This window comes from Dipodomys merriami, unplaced genomic scaffold (genome assembly GCF_024711535.1).
Source record: "Dipodomys merriami isolate MVZ:Mamm:240054 unplaced genomic scaffold, mDipMer1.0.p SCAF_33, whole genome shotgun sequence".
NCBI classification, from domain to species: Eukaryota; Metazoa; Chordata; class Mammalia; order Rodentia; family Heteromyidae; genus Dipodomys; species Dipodomys merriami.
The window spans coordinates 4,368,610-4,392,262 of record NW_027204826.1 but is presented as its reverse complement, the minus strand read 5'-3'; the positions used below and the strand labels follow the sequence as shown (position 1 = coordinate 4,392,262).

Below are 23,653 nucleotides of genomic sequence, written 5' to 3'. Positions count from 1 at the left end.
CTTTGGTTGGTTTTATGGGTACCAGATATTACAGCTTGCAAAGTTTAGAAAGAAGTAAGTGTAGTTATAATCTTGTTCTTTGGGTTTTACATTTAGAAGTTGATATTTATATGCTAAAGTAACTTATTCATCTTTAGTCTTTTGGTAATTTCTAATAGTAGTTGTTTTCAAACAGTGGTTAAAGAAGTGGATTAAGAAGTGTGATGATGACAGTGAAACCTCCAATTGGATTGCAGCCAATACAAAGGTTGGTTGTTGTTCATCCTCAGTAATGATGGCAGTGAAACTTAAAAAGGCTATCGTTTTATTTTTGTGGTACTGGGGATAGAGCCTGGAGCTAGGCAAGCACTTCGCCAGTGAGCTACATCCCAGCCTGAAGCTTAGAAGGGTAGACGTGGGTGGGTAGGTGTGGGTCTTGTGACACCTTTTTCTCCATTAAGGTTTTTTCCCTCTTCCCTATTTTGTAATATTGAATACTGAACAGCATACATAGTGTTCCACTTTAGTTTTCTTTTTAAAACATTAGCTTTCTGTAGAAAAAGGTGATACTTTTTCTAGGCTAGGTAGGGTTTGTTCTTGCCTTATAATCCACCGGGGTTGTTTTTCATAGGCTGACTTACATTTCCACCTTAATTCTTTAGAGTAACTTTTCAGTGGTCATTCTTTAGGGGCGGGTTTGAACAGGATATCTGAGCAATTATTAAGTTGGGTTTTTTGTTTTGTTTTTTGTTGGTTGTGGGCCTGCGTGGTGTCCTTGAGCCTTTTTCTTTTTGTCTCAAGGCTAGCACTCTTACCACTTTGAACCGTTCCACTTCTAGTTTTCTGGGGTTAATTGGAGCTAAGAATTTCACAGCCTTTCCTACCTGGCTGGCTTCAAACTGGGATCTTCAGATCTCAGCCTCCTGATTAGCTAGGATTGATTATAGGTGTGAGCCACCAGTGCCCTAGCCAGTTATTAAATTTTTATTATGTAACTGAACTAAGTTTAACAAAATAATTTCTCCTAATCTGCTTCATATTTGACTTTTATTACTTATTAAATTACTTAACTCAGAAATAGAAGTTTTAGAGTAGCAAGTATGTCCATGTTTTGTTTTGTTTTGTTTTGTTTTGTTTGTTTTTGTTTTTGCCAGTCTTGAGGCTTGAACTAAGGGTGTGGGCGCTGTCCCTGAACCTCTTTGTACTCAAGGCTAGTGCTTTACCACTTAAGCCACAGTGCCACTTCCAACCTTTTCTGAGTAGTTTGTTGGTGATAATAATCTCACTGACTTTCTTGCCCAGTCTGGCTTTGAACCAAGACCCTCAGATCTCAGCCCCTTGAATAGCTAGGATTACAAGCGTGAGTTGTCTGGCTTTATTTTTTGTTTTGAAGTACAATCATTGCTAATAGTAGTTTTAGAATTCAATCTCTTGCTGGGTGCCAGTGGCTTATGCTTGTAATCCTAGCTATTCAGGAGGCTGAGATCTGAGGATCACGGTTCAAAACCAGCAGGAAAACCTTTGAGACTTATCTCCAGTAAACCACCAGAAAACTGGAAGTGGCACTGTGGCTCAAGTGGTAGATGCTAGCCTTGAGCTGAAGAGTTCAGGGACAATGCCTAGATCCAGAGTTCAAACCCCATGACTGACCAAAAAAAAGCAATCTCTTTATCACCACAAACAACTTCTTTGACTTCAGACTAGCAATATATAGTACAAATACAATAATAACAAATATTTGAATCCTAGTCTCTTAACAATGCATTCTATAAATACCTTTATTTGTTTAATTTGGTCTTAATACTATCTGTACACTTAAGTGACTTGAGTAACTTACCTATCAATACATCTCTCCCTCCTGGAAGGTATCAGCTTTCACAGTGAATCCTGCCCCATAAAATAGATGCCTGACTCTTTAAGAAACACATGATTTGTGTTCTTTCTGTCTCTACCATCCAGCCATAATGCACAACATGCAGGAAAGCCTTTTAGAGTACACTGTGATGTCCAGAAGTAGTTAATTCTCTTGCTATTTTAACAGAAAATAAAAGTAATGTTTGGCAAAGGGCAGCTAGGTTTTTGCTGTTTATTAAAAATTAGCCTTTCGTACATTTATAGATAGCTCTAAACCCCTTGCCACAGGAAGTTGACAGCAGAGCAATCAGGTTTATTTATTATTACTACTATAATGGTGATGTACATAGGGGTTACAGTTACATAAATAAGGTGTGTTACATAAGTAAGTTGTTAGCGAGACCTCATTTCAATCAGTAAGCAAGACATGGTGATGAACAACTGTGCTTCTACCTTTACAAGAAGAATAGAGAAGAAGGATCATAATCTAGGCCTGCCTAGGCAAGATTTTGAGGCCCTATTTTAAAAAAGCAAAAAGACATTTGGAAGCATGACTCAAGTGGGGGAGCTTCTTGCTTAGTAAGGAGCCTCTTGTGTAAGGGCCTGAGTTCAAACCCTAGTACTACCATATCAGCCTATTTAAAACCATTTTATAGTACAGAAAGTACACTCTGGAGTCTGGTGCTGGTAGCTCATGCCTGTAATCCTAGCTTCTCAGGAAGCTGAGTTCTGAAGATTGTGGTTCAGAGCCAGCCTGGGCTGGACTTTTATCTCTAATTAATCACCAGAAAAGTGGAAGTGATACTGTGACTCAAAAAATAGTAGAGCACTAGCCTTGAGCAAAAGAGCTCAGGCATAGCACCCAGACCCTTAGTTCAAGCCCCACGGTCAACAAAATTAAAGAAAGTACAGTCTAGGAGTATATTTCACAAAGGTCAGATCAGGTTATAGACTTCAAACTCAAATGAAACCACCCCGCCCTGCCCCCCCCCCCCGCGCCCCCCCTCCCCCCCCCCAAAAAAAAAGATAAGCTCTATGACTTACAGGGCGTTTTGTTGGTCCTGGGCCCTGAACTTTTGGGTTTTGGATGGTACTCTACCAGTTGGTCTACAAACTCCACTTTGGGCTTTTTGGGTAGTTAATTAAAGATAAGAGTCACAGGCTTTTCTGCCGAGGCTAGCTTTGAACCTTGATCCTCAGATCTTAGTCTCCTGAGTAATTAGAATTATAGGCATGAGTCCCTGGTGCCAGGTTGTTTATAGCTTTAATAAATTATAATGAATAAGATTGGGTTTTCTATACTCAGAAGCAAAAAAAAAAGCTTGCAGAGCAGGCTTTCACTTACCATTGGAGTGGGAGAAACCTGCATATTATGATGTCTGTAGCATAGTAGTTAAGGAGCCACAATGAAAAAAAAATTTAAAGTGGAGGTATTTGACCAAATTAAAGCTAGGAGAGTCAGCTTCTGCCTGCCTGCCTCACTCAGGATGCCCACGTACTTGAGTATGGTTTCATGTGACCTAAAACGAGTTTATTTCTTTTTCTGTAGTTTATTCATTTGACAAATGGGAGGAAGAGTAGCATTACTATAAGGATTATAAATTGATGTGCATAAAGCACTGAGAAGTATTCCATATCTAGTTGAAACTAGAAAGTATTTCTATGTGAACAAAACACTTTATATTCCACAGTACCACTACTTTTTTTTTTTTTTTTTTTTTTGTGCCAGTCTTGGGGCTTGAAGTCAGGGCCTGGGCACTGTCCTGAGCTCTTTTGTTCAAGGTTAGCACTCTATCACTTGAGCTACAGCTCTCTACTTCTGGCTTTTTCTGTTACATGGTATTGAGGAATTGAACCCAGGGTTTGTTTTGTTTGTTTGTTTGTTTGTTTGTTTTTGGTTCCGGTCCTGGGGCCTGAACTCTGGGCCTGGGCACTGTCCCTCAGCTCTTCAGCTCAAGGCTAGCGCTCTACCACTTGAGCCACAGCGCCACTTCTGGCTTTTTTCTTTTTGCTTATGTGGTGCTGAGGAATCGAACTCAGGGCCTCATGCATGCAAGGCAAGAGCTCTACCACTGAGCCACCTTCCCAGCCCGAACCCAGGGTTTTATGTATGCTAGGTAACTACTCTACCATTAAACCTCATTCCCAGCCTTAAACAATTACATTTGGATGTAACTCAGTGGTAAAGTGCTTGCCTAGCATGTGCAAGACCCTGGCTTCATTTCTCAGTACTGAGTGGCTATGAGGGTGGCAGACACCTACCTTAAAGCAGGCTCTGTGCTGCATCCCTGTAATCACAGCATTCCAGTCCAAATCAGGATGATCTATAGTTCCAAGTCAGTCTGGACTTCATAGGAAACCTTGGTCAAAAAGCTGCATAAGCCTGGCGCCGGTGGCTCACGCCTATAATCCTAACTACTGCAATCTGAGGATTGCAGTTCAAAGCCAGCCCGGGCAGGAAAATCTGTGAGACTCTTATCTCCAATAAATCACCAGAAAACTGGAAGTGGTGCTGTGTCTCAAGTGGGTAGAGCACTCAGTCTTGAACTGAAGAGCCCAAGACAGTGCCCAGGCCCCCTAGTTCAAGCCCCATGACTACCCCCCCCCCTAATAAAAAGCTGTTTTTAAAAAGTTCCTTAATTGTTATACATCTTATAAGCTGGTAATAGTGGTCATGGCTCATTTTTTTTTTTTTTTTTTTTTTTTTTGTCGGTCGTGGGGCTTGAACTCTGGGCCTGGGCGCTGTCCCTCAGCTCTTCAGCTCAAGGCGAGCGCTCTACCACTTGAGCTACAGCGCCACTTCCGGTTTTCTGGTGGTTTATTGGAGATAGGAGTCTCACGGTTTCTCCTGCCCGGGCTGGCTTTGAACCGCGATCCTCAGATCTCAGCCTCCTGAGTAGCTAGGATTACAGGCGTGAGCCACCAGCGCCCGGCTCATGGCTCATTTTTTTAAAGCACTTGTCTTTACATGTAAAACTTACAATTAAACCAGGTCTAGAACTGGCTTCTCCTCAGTGGTAGTAATACAACCTCATGTAGCATTGACACCAACTTTATAGTGTCTTTTCATAGGAATGTCCCAAATGCCATGTCACAATTGAGAAGGATGGCGGTTGTAACCACATGGTCTGTCGCAACCAGAACTGTAAAGCAGAGTTTTGCTGGGTGTGTCTTGGCCCTTGGGAACCACATGGATCTGCCTGGTAGGTTGGAGGATGGAAGAACATGTTCACATGGTATGATGTATGATGTGTGCCACATAAATGATCTTTCTACCTCAGTGAAAGTAGTCTTTGACTTGGGAACCAAATGATGTGATCAGTGTTATTAGAGAAATACAAACAGGTATCCACACAGAGAGAGGGTTTGTTAGACATATTTAACAGAGGTAACAATTGACATGAATTTTTAAGAAGATCTGAGATTCCATTTGTGGAAAAAGCAGTAAGAAGTATATTTAGAGCAAAATGAGGACCATGAACAGAGAGAGTGCTGTGAAAATGCAGCACATGTTCAGTTACATTGTTTACCATGTCTCTCTCTCTGTCTCTGTCTCTCTCTCTTTCTTTCTCTCTCTCTCTCTCTGTCTCTCTCTCTCTCTCTCTCTCTCTTTTGGGGTCCGGTTGTGGGGCCTGAACTCTGGGCCTGGGTGCTGTCCCTCAGCTCTTCAGCTCAAGGCTAGCGCTCTACTACTTGAGCCACAGCGCCACTTCTGGCTTTTTTCTTTTTGCTTATGTGGTGCTGAGGAATTGAACCCAGGGCCTCAGGCATGCAAGGCAAGCGCTCTACCACTGAGCCACCTTCCCAGCCCTACCATGTCTCTTAAGTGAGAGCTGTCAACTAAAGTCTCTGGAAACCAACCTGTTTTTGTCTGTTATTTTCGTTAGCCTGGATACCATTCAATAGCAGTTTTCTCTTCTGTGCTTTATTTAAGTCATTTCCAGATTCCTATAATGTTAATGATATATCACTAGTTACTTATACTGTATGATGACAAAGAAAAATGTCTATATGTGTTCAACATAGATGCTTTATTTCCAGATAAAAAATTTTGGGTGGGGGGAGGGAGCTGTGGAGCTTGAATGCAGGGCCTGGATGCTATCCCTGATCTCTTTTTTGCTCAAGGCTAGTGCTGTATTACTTTGAGCCACAGCTCCACTTCCAGTGTTCTGGGTCTCACAGACTTTCTTGCCTGGGCTGGCTTTTGAATCCCAATTCTCAGATGTCAGTTCTGTTGAGTATTTAGGATTATAGGCATGAGCCACCAGTACTGGCTCCAGATCTTTTTTTTCCAAACTGATTGAATACAAATTGTTAACTGTTTCAACACTGTTGTATCTTAAATATGCATATATACTTTTGTTGCATGCTTATTTTTTATTTCGGAGAATTCAAGTTTATGGGTAAGTGTTGAAAAATGGGAGCTAGCATTTTCTGATAAAAGTTAAATGTTTCTGAATGTTATAATATGGCCCATTTTACTAATTTGTGTTACGTATTTCCTAGTGGTATTTGACACTGGCAAATTGTGGTGAATAGGAAGAAAGTTATGAAAGGGGGTAGTTGATGTATTATTTTTAAAGTATTTTCAAAGGGAGAGGCATGGTTAGACATTCTTTAGAAGTTTCTGTAGTATGTGTTTTACATAGTCTCATAATTCTGATGCCTGATAGAACATGAATAGGGGAAGGAGATTGTAGATTCAAGATGTGATACAGAGATTGTGAATTTAGGACAATGATATGTCTTTTAGTTTCATTGGGACTTTCACAAATTAGCATAGTGAGGGATGACCTCTGAAATTATTTCTGAGATTAAATATTTGTTAAGTGGGGCTGGGAATGTGGCTCAGTGGTAGAGTGCTTGCCTAGCATGCATGAAGCCCTAGGTTCAATTCCTCATTACCACATAAACAAAAAAGGCTGGAAGTGGTGCTGTGGCTCCTAGCGTTGAGCAAAAGAAGTTCAGGGACAGTGGCCAGGCTCTGAGTTCAAGCCCCAGGACTGGGGGGAAAGAAAAAAAGTGAGCAAAAGAACTGAGGAGGTTATTTGAGCTTTAGCTAGATTGTCTAGATTTTAAGAAGGCAACCTGGAGAATTACAGTGTTGTCAGAAGCTAATAAGTTCACCATGTGCTTTTGTAAACAAGCTTACTGAAACATCCCTCCTTCTTGAGGACAAGAAGGAGATGGGAATATATTGTGTGGAGAGAAGGGAAAAAGTGTTTAAAGACTTACATAGTCTGTAAAATCAAAACTCAGATTTTAAATGAGGTGGAACTGTTTGTGGCTGAGGCATTAAATGCAGAGTGTTTGGGGTGGATTGATTGACTGGAGAACACAATGGATTTGCACCTTCCTTTAGGAATACTTTAAAACCTTGCTAAAGGATGTTTTAATATAGACTGCTTTATTGGTCTGTTTTACTGATATTTACTTGAATTAACGTAAGGACAGTATATTTTAGGATGAAATCAAATGGAAGAATCAAATACATGTACGATAACTTGGGAATTGTTGTTTGCTGTAGTAGAGCACCTGTTCAGCACGTGAATCTGAGGCTAAGTCTGTAGTACTACCACAAAACCCAAAACATTTGGCAAGTTGCAACAGCAGCTCCAGTTTAACAGTTTAAATTTCAAACTATTTCTTTAGATCTAAAATTAAAAGCTCATTGTGGAAAGATTTTGAAGAAAGGCACAATTGTGGGCAAAGTGTTCACAGGTTAAGAGCATGAGCTTCAGTTGTTCAAGAGGCCTGAGTTTAATTTACCTCACTTACCAACTCCTATTTACCCCATTTGCAAAATGATGATGATAATAGACATGTCAGAAGGTGTTTGAGACCATGTGGCCATACATTCAAGTCCTTTGGAAGCGCTTAGCAGTAATGAGGACCAAGGAAATGGCTGGTTTTACTCCTCTTGTGTGACCTCGCTAGTCATGTTCCTTATTCCTCCATTTTTGTATCATTCAATGTTCAGGGACAACAAACTAATAGCATGTAAATCACATCACAACAACTAGTATAGACTAGATTTTCAGCTCATGGTTCTCTTTTGCTTAGAGAACCAAGACATAAGATGAGTAATAGGAATAATAGGCCTGAGTAACACATGGCCTATGACATTAGATTCTTTTCTTCAAAAAGTGAGAAGGTTGAACTACGTAGACAGTAAATGGTAGTTCTAGAATGAGCTTTTTTGGGGGAAGGGGTTAGTCACGGGGGAACAGTGCTTTCTATTGAGTGTAGGTAAGCTGATTGGGGTGGTGGGCAATTTCCTATTAACTTGCTAAAGAATTGATCCATTATTAAAGAGGAGAGTCAAGTGCTAGGTATGGACTAGATGCAACACCCCAGTTCATTTCTCTTTAACAGTAGAACACTGGATGTTTTAATGTCTTAGTCTATCTATTATAAAATGCAGTGTTGTAGATAATGTCTAAATTCAGGTTAAATGTTCTGCTTCACTTTGTTTTCATTGGCTTATGGTTTTATGGAATCTCTTAATTTTTCTGTAAGGTACAACTGTAACCGTTATAATGAGGATGATGCAAAGGCAGCAAGAGATGCACAGGAGGTGAGTACACTTACTATAGAGTAATAATGGAATTGAATACTGGGTAACTATTTGTATTTTGAAAGGGGATCTTATCCAACGTGTTTATCAAGATCAGTGTATTTTGTTTTGCTCTAGTGTTGTTTGGAGCCAGAGTCTTAATGGCTCAGTCTGGCCACAAACTCATGATGTTCCTGCCTCTGCCTCCTGAATGTTGATATTACAGGCTGTGCTACTATAGTCCACCATATCCACCATAAGAGAATTCTTACTTGTTTGCTTTCTTATATTTATGCTACTTGTGTTAAATATTTTCAGGGTTCAGTGTGTCATGGTATCAACATTCACCCCCATCACTCAGAAAAGAGCAGAAAATAGCAACTGGTAGATGGGTGCCCTACTGCTGTGTCTAGGCAATATGTCACTTTTAATTTGTTTTCTTTTGACCCCATTGTTTATGATGAAGTTTTCTTGATTATAGGTGAACTGATTTAAACGGATTATATGAGGAGCTGGGATATTTCCTGTTGTGGAATGAGGAAATCACTTACTGGGGATTCAAATACTAGTGTGGAATAGCCTTGTTTAACACTTGTGGTTCCTTCAGTAGGTAATTCTATTGAAATTGTAGAACTCTGGAATTTTAATAGTTCTTCATTTCCTGTGCTAATCGAAATTCCTTGAGAAACAAGAAGTATTCTTTTCAAATGGTTCCCGCAGCTGGGCTACAATCCAAAACATGGCTTGCATCTGTTTGTTACTGTTTTTTGCTTTTTTTGTAGCTATTGTTGGTTTTAGAGGGAAAGCAGGACAGGGGATTGAACCTAGAGACTCCCCGTTGCCTGGGCAGGCACTTTTATCAGTTAAGCCACATCTCCATCTCCTTTTTACCTTGGTTATTTTCAAGATCAAGTTTTGCTTTATGCCCAGACTGGCCTGGGCTGTGACTCACTGGCATGTGCCTCCTGCACCCAGCCATGTGCTACCTTTCTAGCTAGAATAGCAAGTTTGCACCAATGTGTCCAGAAATTGGTTGATAGTGTTTGTGAGAATTTCTTTTGGCTGTCCTTGAAACATGAAACCCCTGCTTTCCACCTCTACCTAACTTGGATTATACATTTGAGCTATCATTTCTGGCCTATTGTGTTATTTTTTAACATTTTTTCAAAATTCGTTTGTAGGCTGTGTACTGTAAGACATGCCTGTAATCCTAGCATGTAGGAAACTGAGGCAGGAGGATTAGGACTTCAAGGCCAACCTTGATTTCTATGTAGAAGGTTTAAGTCCAGACCGAGTCAGGCTTTCCATAATGAGACCCTATTTAACATTTCTGATCTGGTGTTCATGAGTCATATCTGTAATCCTATTTGGAAGGCTGAAGTAGAGTTGTAGGTTGAAGACTGGCTTGAAAATAAGGATTCATGGACTCATCAATTGATAGCTAGAAATGCTGGGATAAACTAAGATTACTAGCCTTTAATCCTTGCCATTTGGCCAGTGTAGATCAGGGGATCACAGTTCAAGGCCAGCCCAGGCAAAAATGTTTACTAGACTATCTCCAGAGTAGTCATCAAAAGACCAAGTTGGGTCAGGCACCAGGGAGGGGCTGATAATTCTAGCTACTGAGGAGGCTGAGAGAGACCTGAGGATCATGGTTCAAAGCCAACCCTGATAAATTTGTGAGACATCACCAATTATCAAAAAACCAGAGCAGGAGGCCCGAGTAAGACTCTGACTTCAAACTCAAGGTCCCTGTTCTCTTCTCCCCTCCTCCATCTCTCCCAAGAAAAAAAATGAGATTCCATTTCAACCCATGGCTGGCTAAGGTAACATGCCTCTTCTGACCAGTGACTCAGGAAAGCACAGAATTTCAGCCCAGGCAGACCCCAACTGGTACTGGTGTTTTAACTCAGAGCCTTGTGCTTTCTGGACATGTACTCTATTGCTGAGCCACACCTCCAGCCCTTTTTTCACTGCTTATTTTTTCAGATAGGTTTCGCTTCCTGCCTGGGCACGTGCCTGGACCACAGTATGACAGGTGTTCACCACCAAACTCAGCTTCTTTCCATTGAAATAGAATCTTAAACTTTTCTGTCCGGTTTTACTTGGCATTGTCTGTCTGTCCCTGCTTCTTGCTTGGTCTTTGTCACCACTTGTCTATTTTGGTAGCCACTAACTGGATGTGACTACTAAGCACTGAGGAACTGAATTTCATGTTTTAAGTTTAAACGGCTTATGACTGCTAGATTGAAAAAGTGAGCAGAGCAGTATTAAAAGATAGCTGTGGATATGTTTATTCTTTATTTTATCCTCATTTCTGTGCTTTTTCATTAATAAGTACATCAACGTGTGTGTGTGTGTGTGTGTGTGTGTGTGTGTGTGTGTGTGTGCGCGCGCGACACACACACACATGTGCCAGTACTGGGACGTGAACTCAAAGCCCGGGCACAGTTCTTTAGCTCTTTCCCTCAAAACTAGTGCTCTACCACTTGAGGCACATTTGTACTTCCAGTTTTTGATAGTTAATTGGAGATAAGAGGCTATGGACTGCCTTGGCTGTCTTTGAATCCTGATCCTCAGATCTCAGGCTCCTAGTAGCTAGGATTCCAGGTGTGAGCCACTGGGCTAGTACATCAACTTTTAAATTACTGTTTATTTGCCAGATGCCATCTGTACACGCTTATAGGTACAATGTAATGTTCTGGTATATGTATACATGTGAATGATTAAATGAAGACAATTTTGTCAGTTCTGCCCTTTACTAATCTATCTTTTTGCTAATGATGGGGCATTTTAAATTTATTCTTTTTATTTTATAAAAATTTTTGTTGTATAATCTCAAAACTTAGTTCTTCTTATCTGACTAGCACTGTACCCTTGGATTAAGAATTCCTTGACCCATCCTCATTTCCTCCCTCCTTTTTAAGGCTGAGTAATATTCCATTGCAATATGTATTTATCTTTCACTGATGGACTCTTAGGATGCTCTATATCTTGACTGTTATGAACAGTGTTGAATGAATAAATTATTCAAAATACTATCTTAGTTCTTTTGGCTAAAGTGATTGCCAGATTATATACCTAGTTTTGTTTTTTGAAGGTCTTCCTCCCGTTTTCTGTAATGATTTTATTCCCACCAGCAAAGTACAGGAATTACTTTACCCCATTTCCTCATCTACACCTGTTATTGTTCCTCTTTTTGATGGAAGGCAGTTCTAATAAATGGGAGGCACTATCTCATTGTGGTTTAACTTGATATCAGCTTTTGTGCATGGTACATATTACAGTTATGTGACCTTTATTTTTCTGACTGGGTTCAGCGGTCCCGGGCTGCCCTACAGAGGTACCTGTTCTACTGTAATCGCTACATGAACCACATGCAGAGTCTGCGTTTTGAGCACAAGCTGTATGCTCAGGTGAAGCAAAAGATGGAGGAGATGCAGCAACACAATATGTCCTGGATTGAGGTGCAGTTCCTGAAGAAAGCCGTCGATGTCCTCTGCCAGTGTCGTGCCACACTCATGTACACTTATGTCTTCGCTTTCTACCTCAAAAAGAATAACCAGTCCATTATCTTTGAGGTAGGATAGTTCTTCCATAGGGAAATAACCACTTTGGTCTTCTGTACATGAGATATATAGAAATAGTTTTAGACCATCTTCACTGGTTCAGAAAATATGTATGGGACAGCTGGGCACCGGTGGCTCATGCCTGTGATCCTAACTACCCAGAAGGCTGAGATCTGGGGATCACAGTTCAAAGCCAGCCCAGACAAGAAAAGCCATGAAACTCTTAACTCCAATAAAGTGGCGCTGTGGCTCATGTGGTAGAATGCTAGCCTTGAGCTGAAGAGCTGAGCGACAATGCTCAGGCCCAGAGTTCAAGCCTCCTGACTACAAAACAAAAGAAAATATGAGACAAACATAGTAGTTCTTAGGAAGATATGAAATTTATTTTTCCTACTAAACTGCATTCAGATATATGATGTTTCTCCAAGCTCTGGAATCATCCCTAGACTTGAAGCTGTTATCCAGTTAGCTCTGTTAACCCAAGCAAATTACTTAGCCTCATCTCCCCCCCCCCCCCACCCCCCTTGTTTTTAATGGGAAAATCTTAACTTTTTAGGATCTTACAAGGTTTAAGTGAGACAATCCATATACATTGCTTATACCTCATTGGGCACCTCCTAAGTTCTTTTTTTTTTTTTTACCTCCTAAGTTCTTAATAAAAATCTTTATCTGACAAAACTAACCCATGCTATTAAAAGGTAATGTGGTTGCTACCTTTGGTAAAATAGTGATGATTAAAAAGGGGCTTTTGGTAGCAAATTATTTTCTAGTAAAGTAGATTTAAATGTTTTAAGTGCTAGGTCTAAAATACTGACATCCATAGAGAAGTAGACAGTAGAGCTTAGTAGCAGTTGGAAATGTAGGTGAATGACATGAACCGATCTGGCTACAGAAGGAGATAATGCCATGTGCAGATCCTGGCTACTGTAAAGGATACCATGTCCTTCAGTTTGTATTTAGCACACTCTGAATGAAGTAAGGTGTATTCATGCAATCAGGAAGAAGCTGCAGCCAGGTGTGAGCAAGAATAGGTTTTCCTTTTGTCTTCAATATTCTTTAGTTCTTTTAACATTTCAAATACTCTAGATTAAAGAAAACCAGTCCTTTTTTTTTTTGGGTTAGGCATGTATCCATCCATCTACCCATATATCAAACTCATTTTTAAAAATACATTTCAAAGTAAATTAAAGATAGTATAAGCATCCCTAAGAAATTCAGGACAAATGCTAACTAGAGTTTAGTATTTGCTTATAATTGTTTTCCTTTGAGGCACATTTTACAAAATAAAAATGAAATGCACAAGTCTTAGCATATGTAAGTATATGCCAGATTTTTTTTTGTTTTTCCTTTTTTTTTTTTTTTTGTCGGTAGTGGGGCTTGAACTCTGGGCTTGGGCGCTATCCCTGCACTCTTCAACTCAAGGCAAGCGCTCTACCACTGGAGCTACAGCGCCACTTCTGGTTTTCTAGTGGTTTATTGGAGATAAGAGTCTCAGGGACTTTCCTGCCGGGGCTGGCTTTGAACCGTGATCCTCAGATCTCAGCCTCCTGAGTAGGTAGTATTACAGGCATGAGCCACCAGTGCCCGGCTGCCAGATATTATTTTTGTATCTGTCAATATTAGGGCTCAAACTCACTGGCTGGACTTTGTTCCTTAGCTTTTTTTTTTTTTAAATCAGTCATGGGGCTTGAACTCTGCCTGGGCGCTGTCCCTCAGCTCTTCAGCCAAAGGCTAGCACTCTACCACTTGAGCCACAGCACCACTTCTGGCTTTTTCTGCTTATGTGGTGCTGAGGAATTGAACCCAGGGCCTCATGAATGTAAGGCAAGCACTCTGCCACTAAGCCACCTTCCCAGCCCCCACTTCTGAGTTTTTACGGGAGTCTCATGGACTTTCCTGTCTGGGTTGGCTTTAAACCACAGTCCTCATACGAGAACCAGTTCTTACAGGTGAAAGCCATAAAGAGCTTTGCAGGTATAGTTAGACCACTGATAAAATTTGTTGTTGTATCATTATTGAGCTTGATAACCATCTGAAAGATTATGTCATTTGATTTTTTTCTTGGAGTCAGAATTTACTCTCTATTCTTTTTCTTGCAGAATAACCAAGCAGATCTAGAGAATGCCACAGAGGTGCTTTCAGGGTACCTTGAGCGAGATATTTCCCAAGATTCTCTGCAGGATATAAAGCAGAAAGTACAAGATAAATACAGGTGAGATTTTCATGGTTGGTGGCAGAATTTCTTTCAGTAGTCTAAGATGACTTATGCTGAAGGTAAGTGCAAAACTGGACTTAATATCCAGCAGTGAGCAGCCATGACTCTCAGGTAGTGGGGTAGCATTTGTAGAGGAGGAATGCTGCCATTACTGGATTGGCTGATTCTGCTCAGTTTAGTTTGAACTAGCTAGTTGCTACCTTGTGGGGGGATGAAGGTGCATAATTAGGGTTAGGACTAGGGGTGTTGCTAAGTGAGCTGTAAAAACTTATCATTTAAAGAGTTTATGTTAGCTGGGTGCCAGTGGCCTCACGCCTGTAATCCTAGCTACCTCAGGAGGCTGAGATCTGAGTATCACAGTTGAAAAGCCAGCCTGGGGAGCAAAATCTGTGAGACGCTTATCTCCAGTAAATCACCAGAAAACCAGAAATGGCGTGTGGGCTCAAGTGGTAGAGCGCTAGCCTTGAGCTGAAGAACTGAGGGACAGCGCCCAGGCCTAGAGTTCAAGCCCCTCAACCAACCAACCAAAAAAAAAAAAAAAAAAAAGAGTTTTATGTTCATTTTAGAAAAATCTCTTAGTTGAGATTTACTCTGCTCTGTCAGTACTGGTATTTCAAGATATGATAAGTTCTTAAGCCAAAGATGGAAAAATTTAAACATGAAACCCCCACCCCCCAAGTTTTTTCCTTACAAACTTCAATATCTATTAAGTTTGGGAGTTTGGAATGTGTAGACATTTAGGTCTAACTAGTATTTTTACTTCTTTCCAATTATAGCTACTAGTAATATGCTTTTACTGTTAACAAAGATTTTACAGATATGAATAGATGATATGAAACTGTTTATCTGTAGAACTATGGGGTTGAATTATGCTTTCTGAGGTTCACCAGATTGTCTGCAATTAAATTCCAGGCAGACATGGGTCTTTTTTTTAGGTCAGTCGTGGGGCTAGAACTCTGAGCCTGGGCATTTTCCCTGTGGTCTTCAGCCACAGTACCACTTCTGGTTTTCTAGTGGTTTATTGGAGATAAGAGTCTCTCTGGCCAGGCTGGCTTTGAACCGTTATCCTCAGATCTCTCCTGAGTAGCTAGGATTACAGGTGTGAGCCACCAGCACCCAGCCGGACAGGGTTCTTTTTAGAACATTAGAAGCAGTGTGATAGTCTGAACATCTCATTCTGAAATTGTGTCTAGTAAAGGCAGTGCTTAGTTTCAAGTCTACATCAGCTAGCTTTTTGTTGTTGGTGGTGGTGGTCATGTGGCTTGAACTCTGGGCCTGGGCACTGTCCCTCAGCTCTTCAGTTCAACACAAGCGCCCTACTGCTTGAACCACAGCACCACTTCCTGTATCAGTTATCTTTAAAAGTAAATGCTTCCATTTTTTCTTATTGTTAATTGGAGGCTGCCAACAGGTTCTTTTTCTCTTTGATTACAGATACTGTGAGAGTCGACGAAGGGTTTTATTACAGCATGTGCATGAAGGCTACGAAAAAGATCTGTGGGAGTACATTGAGGACTGAGAATGGCCCTGCATAAAATGAACTCTGAAAACTTTACCATCTAGAGTGCTCATGCAATTAAAACAAAACAAACACAAACACAAACAAGGAGGCACTAAGCCTGTTCTGACACTGCTGGTCTGTAGTGCCAGACTTCTGTTTTGTTAACGGAAAGTTTAAGTAAATTATATTGTAATAAAAAAGGTAGATAAACCATTGTACAACAGTATTCTAGGCCGCCAACAAAAGTGTGACAGACACACTAAAAGCCCTCCAACTTTAACTTGTAACGTAGCTTCATTTTCAAAGCTGACTCCTTTTTTTCTTTTTCTTTTTCCTCAGTGTAGCACAGTTAAAAGTTTCAAATAGCTCCTTGACACTGTTCTTCACGTCCAAACCATTTGTTGTACTTTGGTCAAGGACCTCTTCCCCTTCCTCTTCTGTACATTCAGATACACCCCCACACATAGGGTGACTCTTGTCATACCCAAAGAACAGGAGAGAGTGATAATTAGCTCCCCGGAAGGGAACTTCTTGGGAGGGAGAGGGTAAGCAGCAAGAGGATTAAATAAACAACACACATATACACACACACATACACACACACACACACACACACACACACACACACACACACACACACACACAAAAACAAAAAAAAACCTTTGTATATGACTTTTAAAACAAGAGGACAACACAGTATTTTTCAAAATTGTATATAGCGCATATGCATGGACAAAGCAAGCGTGGCACGTGTTTGCATAATGTTTAATTACAAAAAAAAATATTTATTCTTTAAAAGTCTTCAAGATTATGTCTATTTGCTGTGCATTTTCTTTCAGTTGGCTTTATCTCCCCAGGGTTGGGGTTGGGATGAAGACGTGCTTGTTTATTAACACCTCTGCAACACCTGACTGGAGTGCTTCAGTTTCCCCTTCCTGAGGTCACTCGCCCTTCCTGATTTTGGTATGTCTTTGGCCTGGCCATGGTCTGATCCTTGAATTTCCAGCTCTTGGGCAGGAAGAGGGAGATCAAGTTCCGACTAGAAGCCATGGTCTGGTTTGTGCTCCAGGTCTTGGGTGATTTGTCTCTGACTTACCACCCCTCCCTGACTTCAGGCTCCACCCAGCCCTGAAGCCCGGGTCATGAACACAGCTGTAGACTCCTGGCACTCCCCATGACCAGAGGAAGTGGTTCCTAATATCTTTTCCTGTTTTGTTTCCCCTTAATTGCTGCTTTGAGCCTTTTACGATTTTAGTTATGGCTCGTCCCATCCCTCCTTTTTATGTTAGGGTGTTGAATAGAATGTTTTTGCTTTAAATATAAATAAATAGCCATTCACTTAGTCTCAGATTGTGAATTTAAAATGGCGGATCCTTGTGTGTGTTGCAGTGGGCCCAGTGTGTGAAGACAAACACCCCCAGACCTGAAATTCCTGCACAGTGCATTTATGTAGAAATAGGACTTTGCTTCTTTTCTACTGTCAGCAAATAGAAAACTATAAAACATTTTAGCTGTGAAGCCCATTTTTATGAAATTTCTACTAAAAGCTATGTTAAAAGTAAAGGATGGTGGTGGTTTTATTAACTCTCTGCCTGTTTAGGCCATTCTGGCTGTGATATTTTTCAACAGGTCAGGTTTCTTACAAAAGCGCAGAGTGAACTAGGCAAACTAGATCAAGAGGTATAACTACTAGATGCCAGTTTGGGCTGAGGACCTCTTTGTCTTCCTTTCACTGTCCTGTGCCTGGGGAGTGTTTACCATTTGTGAGGCAGCCTTGTCTGCTCTTGCATTTGTACATCTTATTACTCCATTGGGAAGTAGGTTCACTTTCCTCTGGCCTTTTGCCTAAGTTAGGCTTTGCTGAATAAACCCTACTTTTCCTTTTAGAAAAGGTTGTTAAATGAGATGTACTTGCAGCTGTTCTTTTCCCAGAAAACAAAAAACAAATAACAAAAAAAAAATAACCGATAAACAAAACCAGTGAATGTTTGCTGAGTATGTTATGCTGCTTCCTGAACCACTTGTTGCTTTAGGGTCAACTCTGTCCCTTTCTTCCCCTTTTCCACCTCAGTGCAGACCTGAACTCAATGTCTGCTTCTTCCACATTTTCCCCTTTCTTTCCCCAAACTTCCATTTGACTTTAAATAGCTGTACCAACCTAAATGACATTTATGAAATCTCAAGAGATTTTTTTTTCCTGTTTTTTGTTTTTTGCTTTTAGATAGCGTGACTGTTTCTTTCCCTGGTAACTTCGCAAAGCAGCCAGAGCTGTTATATACATGTTTGTGGTTCCCTTAAAATGCTTTATGTATGTGATGTTTCAACATGCACCGGTTAACTTTGCAGTATCTAGGTTTGAATATTCTCAGTCCCCCTTCCAAGCTCCCCTGGCATCACAACAGGTGTCCAGCAACAGTGTGTGCACTTGGTAGTATCAGCGCCACCCAAGAGGGACTGTTCTTTCCAGGGATGGGTTCTAGTTCCAGTGTTGGCCAGTGACCTGAGGGGATTGCCCTGCTGGATGCATTCCCTAGTTTGTATGGATCAAGGTGGCCTGGCCTTTTCAGCTATTTCTAAGCTTTTAACAGCTTTCTCCATATTTGACGAGAGTTCCTGGAGTTAATTTCTTTTGTTGTTTATAGCTTCAGTGCCCCCCAGCTGGGATAGGCAAGCCATATTGTATGACAGCTTCCCTATTTCACCTACGTTATGCCTACCTGAGGGCTCTGTTCACAGGAAGCACTGGTGTCTCCCTGCCGTTCTGAGGTCAGTCACGTTGCCTTTTGCAAAGTGCATGTTTGATTTGATCCATTCATTGAACATTGAATCATTTTCAGTGATTTACAATAAAACTTTGATCCAAAGCTCAGGACACAAACCATAATGATAAAATGGTGTAGCGTATAATGTCATCAGACTCAATTCTGTGTAATTTTCTGTGAACCAGATTATATGTGTTTTATGTGTGTTTAAATAAATATATTAAATACACTTGTACACACACACACACATACATACATAACAGATCCAAGACTTGACTGACTTGATTTGAAATGGTTGAATCTGTAATGTAATGTGGTTCAGTTGTGATTCTGGAACTGAGATTTAGTACAAATACAGAAGCAGACTTATCACATGCTTTAGTTACACATCCTGGTACAGAGCACTTGGGGGATGGGATGGGGTGGGTTGGTGAGACAATCAGATGATTGGTGAATTGATGAAAATGCTCCTAGCCCTGTAATGTTGTGCATAGAGCACCTGTGCTGTGGAAATGACTGTTCTTAGATTTTCATTGTAACTGGACTGTTCAGGTTGCCCACAGGGAAAGAACATTCCTAATTCTAATAAAATAAACTTTTATTTTGTTATTCCATTAGTTACTTACATTTATTTTTATAGTTGGAAAAATAGAACTTTTAGGTGGCTAACAGTCATCTGTATGTAGGTACCTTATTCACTGTTCCTGCTTAATGGGAAATATTGGGACTTGGTTCATTTTCTTTGCAGGGATCTGTGAATGAGACCATCACTGACATTTAGCTTGGTCAGTGAAACCTTCAGAATTTGTTCTAGAAGTTTTCCAATTTCTGTGTCTTGAACTTTGACTTCAATTGGCTGGTTATATTTTTAACTGTTGATAACATGTTGGCTATTCAGCAGGCCTTTGAAAGTCAGTTTTGTTTATTCTTTAATTGAAAGTTATTCTTACCTCAAAACTGATTACTTCCATTTAGCTCACTCTTTAGTTGATTTGCCCCATCATAATAAAGGAAGAGTTATCTTCAAGTTGGAGATGTTCATTGTGTTATAGCCGAGTCAAGATTTTTGGACAATTTAATTTGGTCTTATTGGTCCTATAATTAAGAGAATTCATTTGTCACTTTCATCTCCAAAGTACCTGAGCTTACATTATACTCTAAAACAAATGGTGTAAATTGCTTTTTCATAAGGAGAGAATATAAAGCTCGGTGAGGTCAAATAACTTGCCCACAGTTTTTACATTGTTCTATGTGGGACTTGAACATTGGACTACCTCTGTGTAATATTCCTATTATAGTCTAAGAATGACCTAGCATTCAGGACTCAGAATGGTGGTTCTTAGATTGCATAAAACCTGTATCAGTGCTCCATTTAACTCATGATGCTATATACTATTCCTGATCCTAGATCCTATACCTGATACTATATACTTTAATTTGTTGCAGAAGTGGCAACTAATTGTTAGAAAGCAGCCATAAATAGAGTATCCCTTCCCATCTGGCACATGAGAGATGTTAGTCTTTACTACAAGGTAGTTGATGATAAAGTGTTCAGTTGACTAGTTTGTAGAAGTTGATCTATATTTCCTGTGTAAAGAATTTGGGCTAGTCTACTGGATCTTGGTACAGGATTTGATAACTGAAAATGCAAAGAACAGGAGATTACATTTGTCTTCAGCATTTATCTTGGAACTGAATGAACTTTTTTTTTTAAGAAGGTAATGTGCTCTAGTGAGGGTTATGGAAAAATCATAGTTCCTTCAGAAGCAGGAAGATGTGTGGGTCCTTGAGATTTTGTTTTATTTTATTTTTTTTGTGGATCGGTTATATGTTGTATAAGAGATTTGCTTCCATTCTCATTCATTTCAGGTGAAATTTCAGCTCTGAAATGCTTTGTACTGCCTACTATAGGAGTAAACAGGCAACTGTTTTTTCCTTGTGGAAATTTTGTTTGTTTTGGTTTGTCATGGCTCTTGGAACTCAGGGCCTGGGTGCTGCCCCTAAGTTCTTTCACTCAAGGTTAGTGCTCTACCATTTTGATCCACAGCTTCACTTCAGTTTTTGAGGTGGTTAGTTGGAGATAAGAGTCTCATGGCCTTTTTTTTTTTGGGTCCGGTCGTGGGGCCTGAACTCTGGGTCTGGGCACTGTCCCTCAGCTCTTCAGCTCAAGGCTAGCTCTTTACCACTTGAGCCACAGCGTCACTTCTGGCTTTTTTCTTTTTGCTTATGTGGTGCTGAGGAATCAAACCCAGGGCCTCAGGCATGCAAGGCAAGCACTCTACCACTGAGCCACCTTCCCAGCCCCTCTCATGGCCTTTTCTAGCCAGACCTGACTTTTTTTGAACCATAGTACTGAGATCTCAGCCTCCTGAGTAGCTAGAATAACAGTTGTGAGCCACTGGAAATTTTTTAAGGCAGCTGCCCATTCTTTAAGAATTAGCATTTAGAATGGAAAAGCATGAGATTCTTGTGAAGAGCTGATGTTTGGGGAGAAGAGGCATAGATATTAGTACTTTAGACCCATAATCACAAGTTGTAAGTGGCAGTTGTAACAATGCCAAAACTAACCTACCTCCCACAGTCACTCTGGGGGCCGGGCCCCAAATGTTGTAGATCAGCCATGTAAATAGGGGGAAGCTGTCCTGTTCCAGGTGGACTCTGAGGAAGTGTTTGAGACTGATGCTGTGAGAGCAAGTTACACATTGAGTATGCAGCAGGGCAAGCTCATCTCATCTGTGTGCATTCTATCATGCCATGTTGTCTGTTCATAGGACCCTTGTGAGTATCCAAAAAAACCCTAAACTGATGGGAAGATAAAATCTAGTTGTTGAACAATATGCCCACCAGTGCCAACTTGGGCAAGAAATAGACATACCAGGCTACATTCCCAAAGACATTCTTAATTCCTGATGGCATTATCAGCCATCAAGTTCATCAGCACCATTCTTTTTTTTTTGGGGGGGGGGGTCCAGTTGTGGGGCCTGAACTCTGGGCCTGGGCGCTGTCCCTCAGCTCTTCAGCTCAAGGCTAGTGCTCTACCACTTGAGCCACAGCGCCACTTCCGGCTTTTTTCTTTTGCTTATGTGGTGCTGAGGAATCGAACCCAGGGCCTCATGCATGCAAGGCTTGCAAGCACTCTACCACTGAGCCACCTTCCCAGCCCCATCAGCACCATTCTTGAACCACCTCTGCTTTCCCAGTTGGCCATAGCTCTGAGGGTTTACGTGTTAACCATCCCAGACACAAGTAGCCAGAACCAGTCCATGGTTCAGGGTTGTCAGTACAAACGCTCTGGGGGCCTAGCCTCATGGACTGGGAGGCAGATATTGGAGATCCTGGTTAACTGCATATACACCACATAAGTTGTCTTTGATTAAACGGAAAGTCCTGGGAGTTTTTAAAAGTAAATGTGTGAAATTACCCTTATTAAATTGTACATGATTACGGCCAGCTAGGGTTTTTACTGAATGCTTCATGCCCATCTCATATAAGCTCATGATCTTAAAAGGTGACTACCAATCCCATTTGTGTATAATGGAGAATCAAAGAAGATAATTATTCTGAGGTCATCCTAGCAAGTGGTGGAATTGATCTTTTAAACCTGGATTCCTGTAGTCACCCTTGCTGCCAGGCACTGGAAGCCCAAGGAAATAAAGGGTCTATTGGTTTGTCTGATGCTGTTTTTGTTTAACAAGGTTAAAGAAGGGAAAAAGAAGTAGAGGAAGTGCTTCTCTGCTGCTCTTGTCTAGTGATTCTGCCCAGGCAGCTAACAGAGGAGGAACTACACTGAGTTGCTTAAAACTCATGCATGCTGTGGTTGTTTCTCAGGTGGCCTTAACCAAAAGTATCTCCTCATTGACTTCTCAGGGTACTTCCAACCTCCCATTGCCCTGGAAGATCAATAACCAGGTCTTAATTTTTTACTCCTTTTTACTTAAAACACACTGCTTTCATTGCTAATCTCAGATAGACTACTAAGTACCCAAAGTACACTTTTTTCTCCCTCACATTTGAGAACCACTGTGGCATATTAAGAGTTATATACAGGGCTCTAGTCCCAGACCCTTTATTGAAGGCCGTTGTTTCTTTGATCTAATGGCATTGGCCTTATATAAAGTGACATTTCCAGAAACACATGTGATGTCTTAGCACTTGTAAATCCATCTCAACCACACCTATAAAGTTTGTGTATACGTGTGCGTATGCACATGCCTATGCACTGGCTTTGGGACTTGAACTCAGGGCCTAGGGCCTGGGCCCTGTTCCTTAGGTTCATCCTCAAGGCTAGCCACAGCTTTACTTTTTGTTGTTTAATTGGAGATAAGAGACTCACAGACTTAACTGCCTGGGCTGGCTTCAAACTACGATCTTCAGAGGCTGGGAATGTGGTTTAGTGATAGAGTGCTTGCCTAGCATGCCTGAAGCCCTGGGTTCAATTCCTCAGTACTACATAAACGGAAAAGGCCAGAAGTGGTGCTGTGGTTCAAGTGGTAGAGCACTAGCTTTGAGCACAAAAGCTCAGAGACAGTGTCCAGGGCCTGAGTTCAAGTCCCAGGACTGGCAAAAAAAAAAAAAAGCAAAACCAAAAATCCAAAACTATGATCTTCAGATCTCAACTTCCTGAATGGCTAGGATTACAGGTCTGAGCCACTGGTGCCCAGTGAAATTCACTTCTTAAAATTCATTTACTTCCCATTACCAGAGTATTTGCATTTCTTTCAGAGTGAAAATTTGGAGGGTAAATATAGGAAAATGGTTTTGTTCCCTGTAAAGATCTTCAGGCTGAAAACCTATTTTCAGTAGATTGTAGATTTTTTTTTCCCCTCCCAGTGGGTCATGTTTGTTTCCATCTAGTCTCAGAAATCACATGAATGCACTTGACATGGCTCTTCAAATACTGAAATCTGGGTTTATATGATAAGCTAGGTCTGTGGCACAATTAGTCAAGTTGGGATTCCTGAGAGACAACATGATTTTGTTCTGAATTCTTGAGAGGCCCTATACAAAATTATTTGAGCTCCCTTGCTATGTGTACCCTGAAGGCCACCATTTTCTTAGAATGCAGCATAAAATGATAGCCAGCAGTTTGGGGCTGCCTTTGCCTTTGGGCAGTTAGACATTCTGTTAGAATGTTCTGGAGTTATTAAAGTTCTTGCGCCTGCTCTCAGGTGCAACCTCATGGTTGATCTTCCTGGTATAAGCCAAGTTATGTGCTTA

At 40.9% G+C, this 23,653-nt stretch overlaps 1 protein-coding gene across 1 annotated transcript in view; it reads left to right on the top strand.

Annotated features, from left to right (window-relative positions):
- Window positions 1-19,045, top strand: part of Arih1 (ariadne RBR E3 ubiquitin protein ligase 1) — a 77,983-nt gene extending 58,938 nt beyond the window's left edge. Inside the window, exons 9-14 of the mRNA XM_070042941.1 lie at window positions 176-247; window positions 4,906-5,036; window positions 8,353-8,410; window positions 11,710-11,970; window positions 14,058-14,170; window positions 15,608-19,045. Of these exons, the coding sequence (XP_069899042.1) occupies window positions 176-247; window positions 4,906-5,036; window positions 8,353-8,410; window positions 11,710-11,970; window positions 14,058-14,170; window positions 15,608-15,692 (720 nt within the window). The 3' untranslated portion in view covers window positions 15,693-19,045. The remainder of the gene's footprint in view (window positions 1-175; window positions 248-4,905; window positions 5,037-8,352; window positions 8,411-11,709; window positions 11,971-14,057; window positions 14,171-15,607) is intronic.
- The last annotated feature ends 4,608 nt before the right edge of the window (window positions 19,046-23,653 follow it).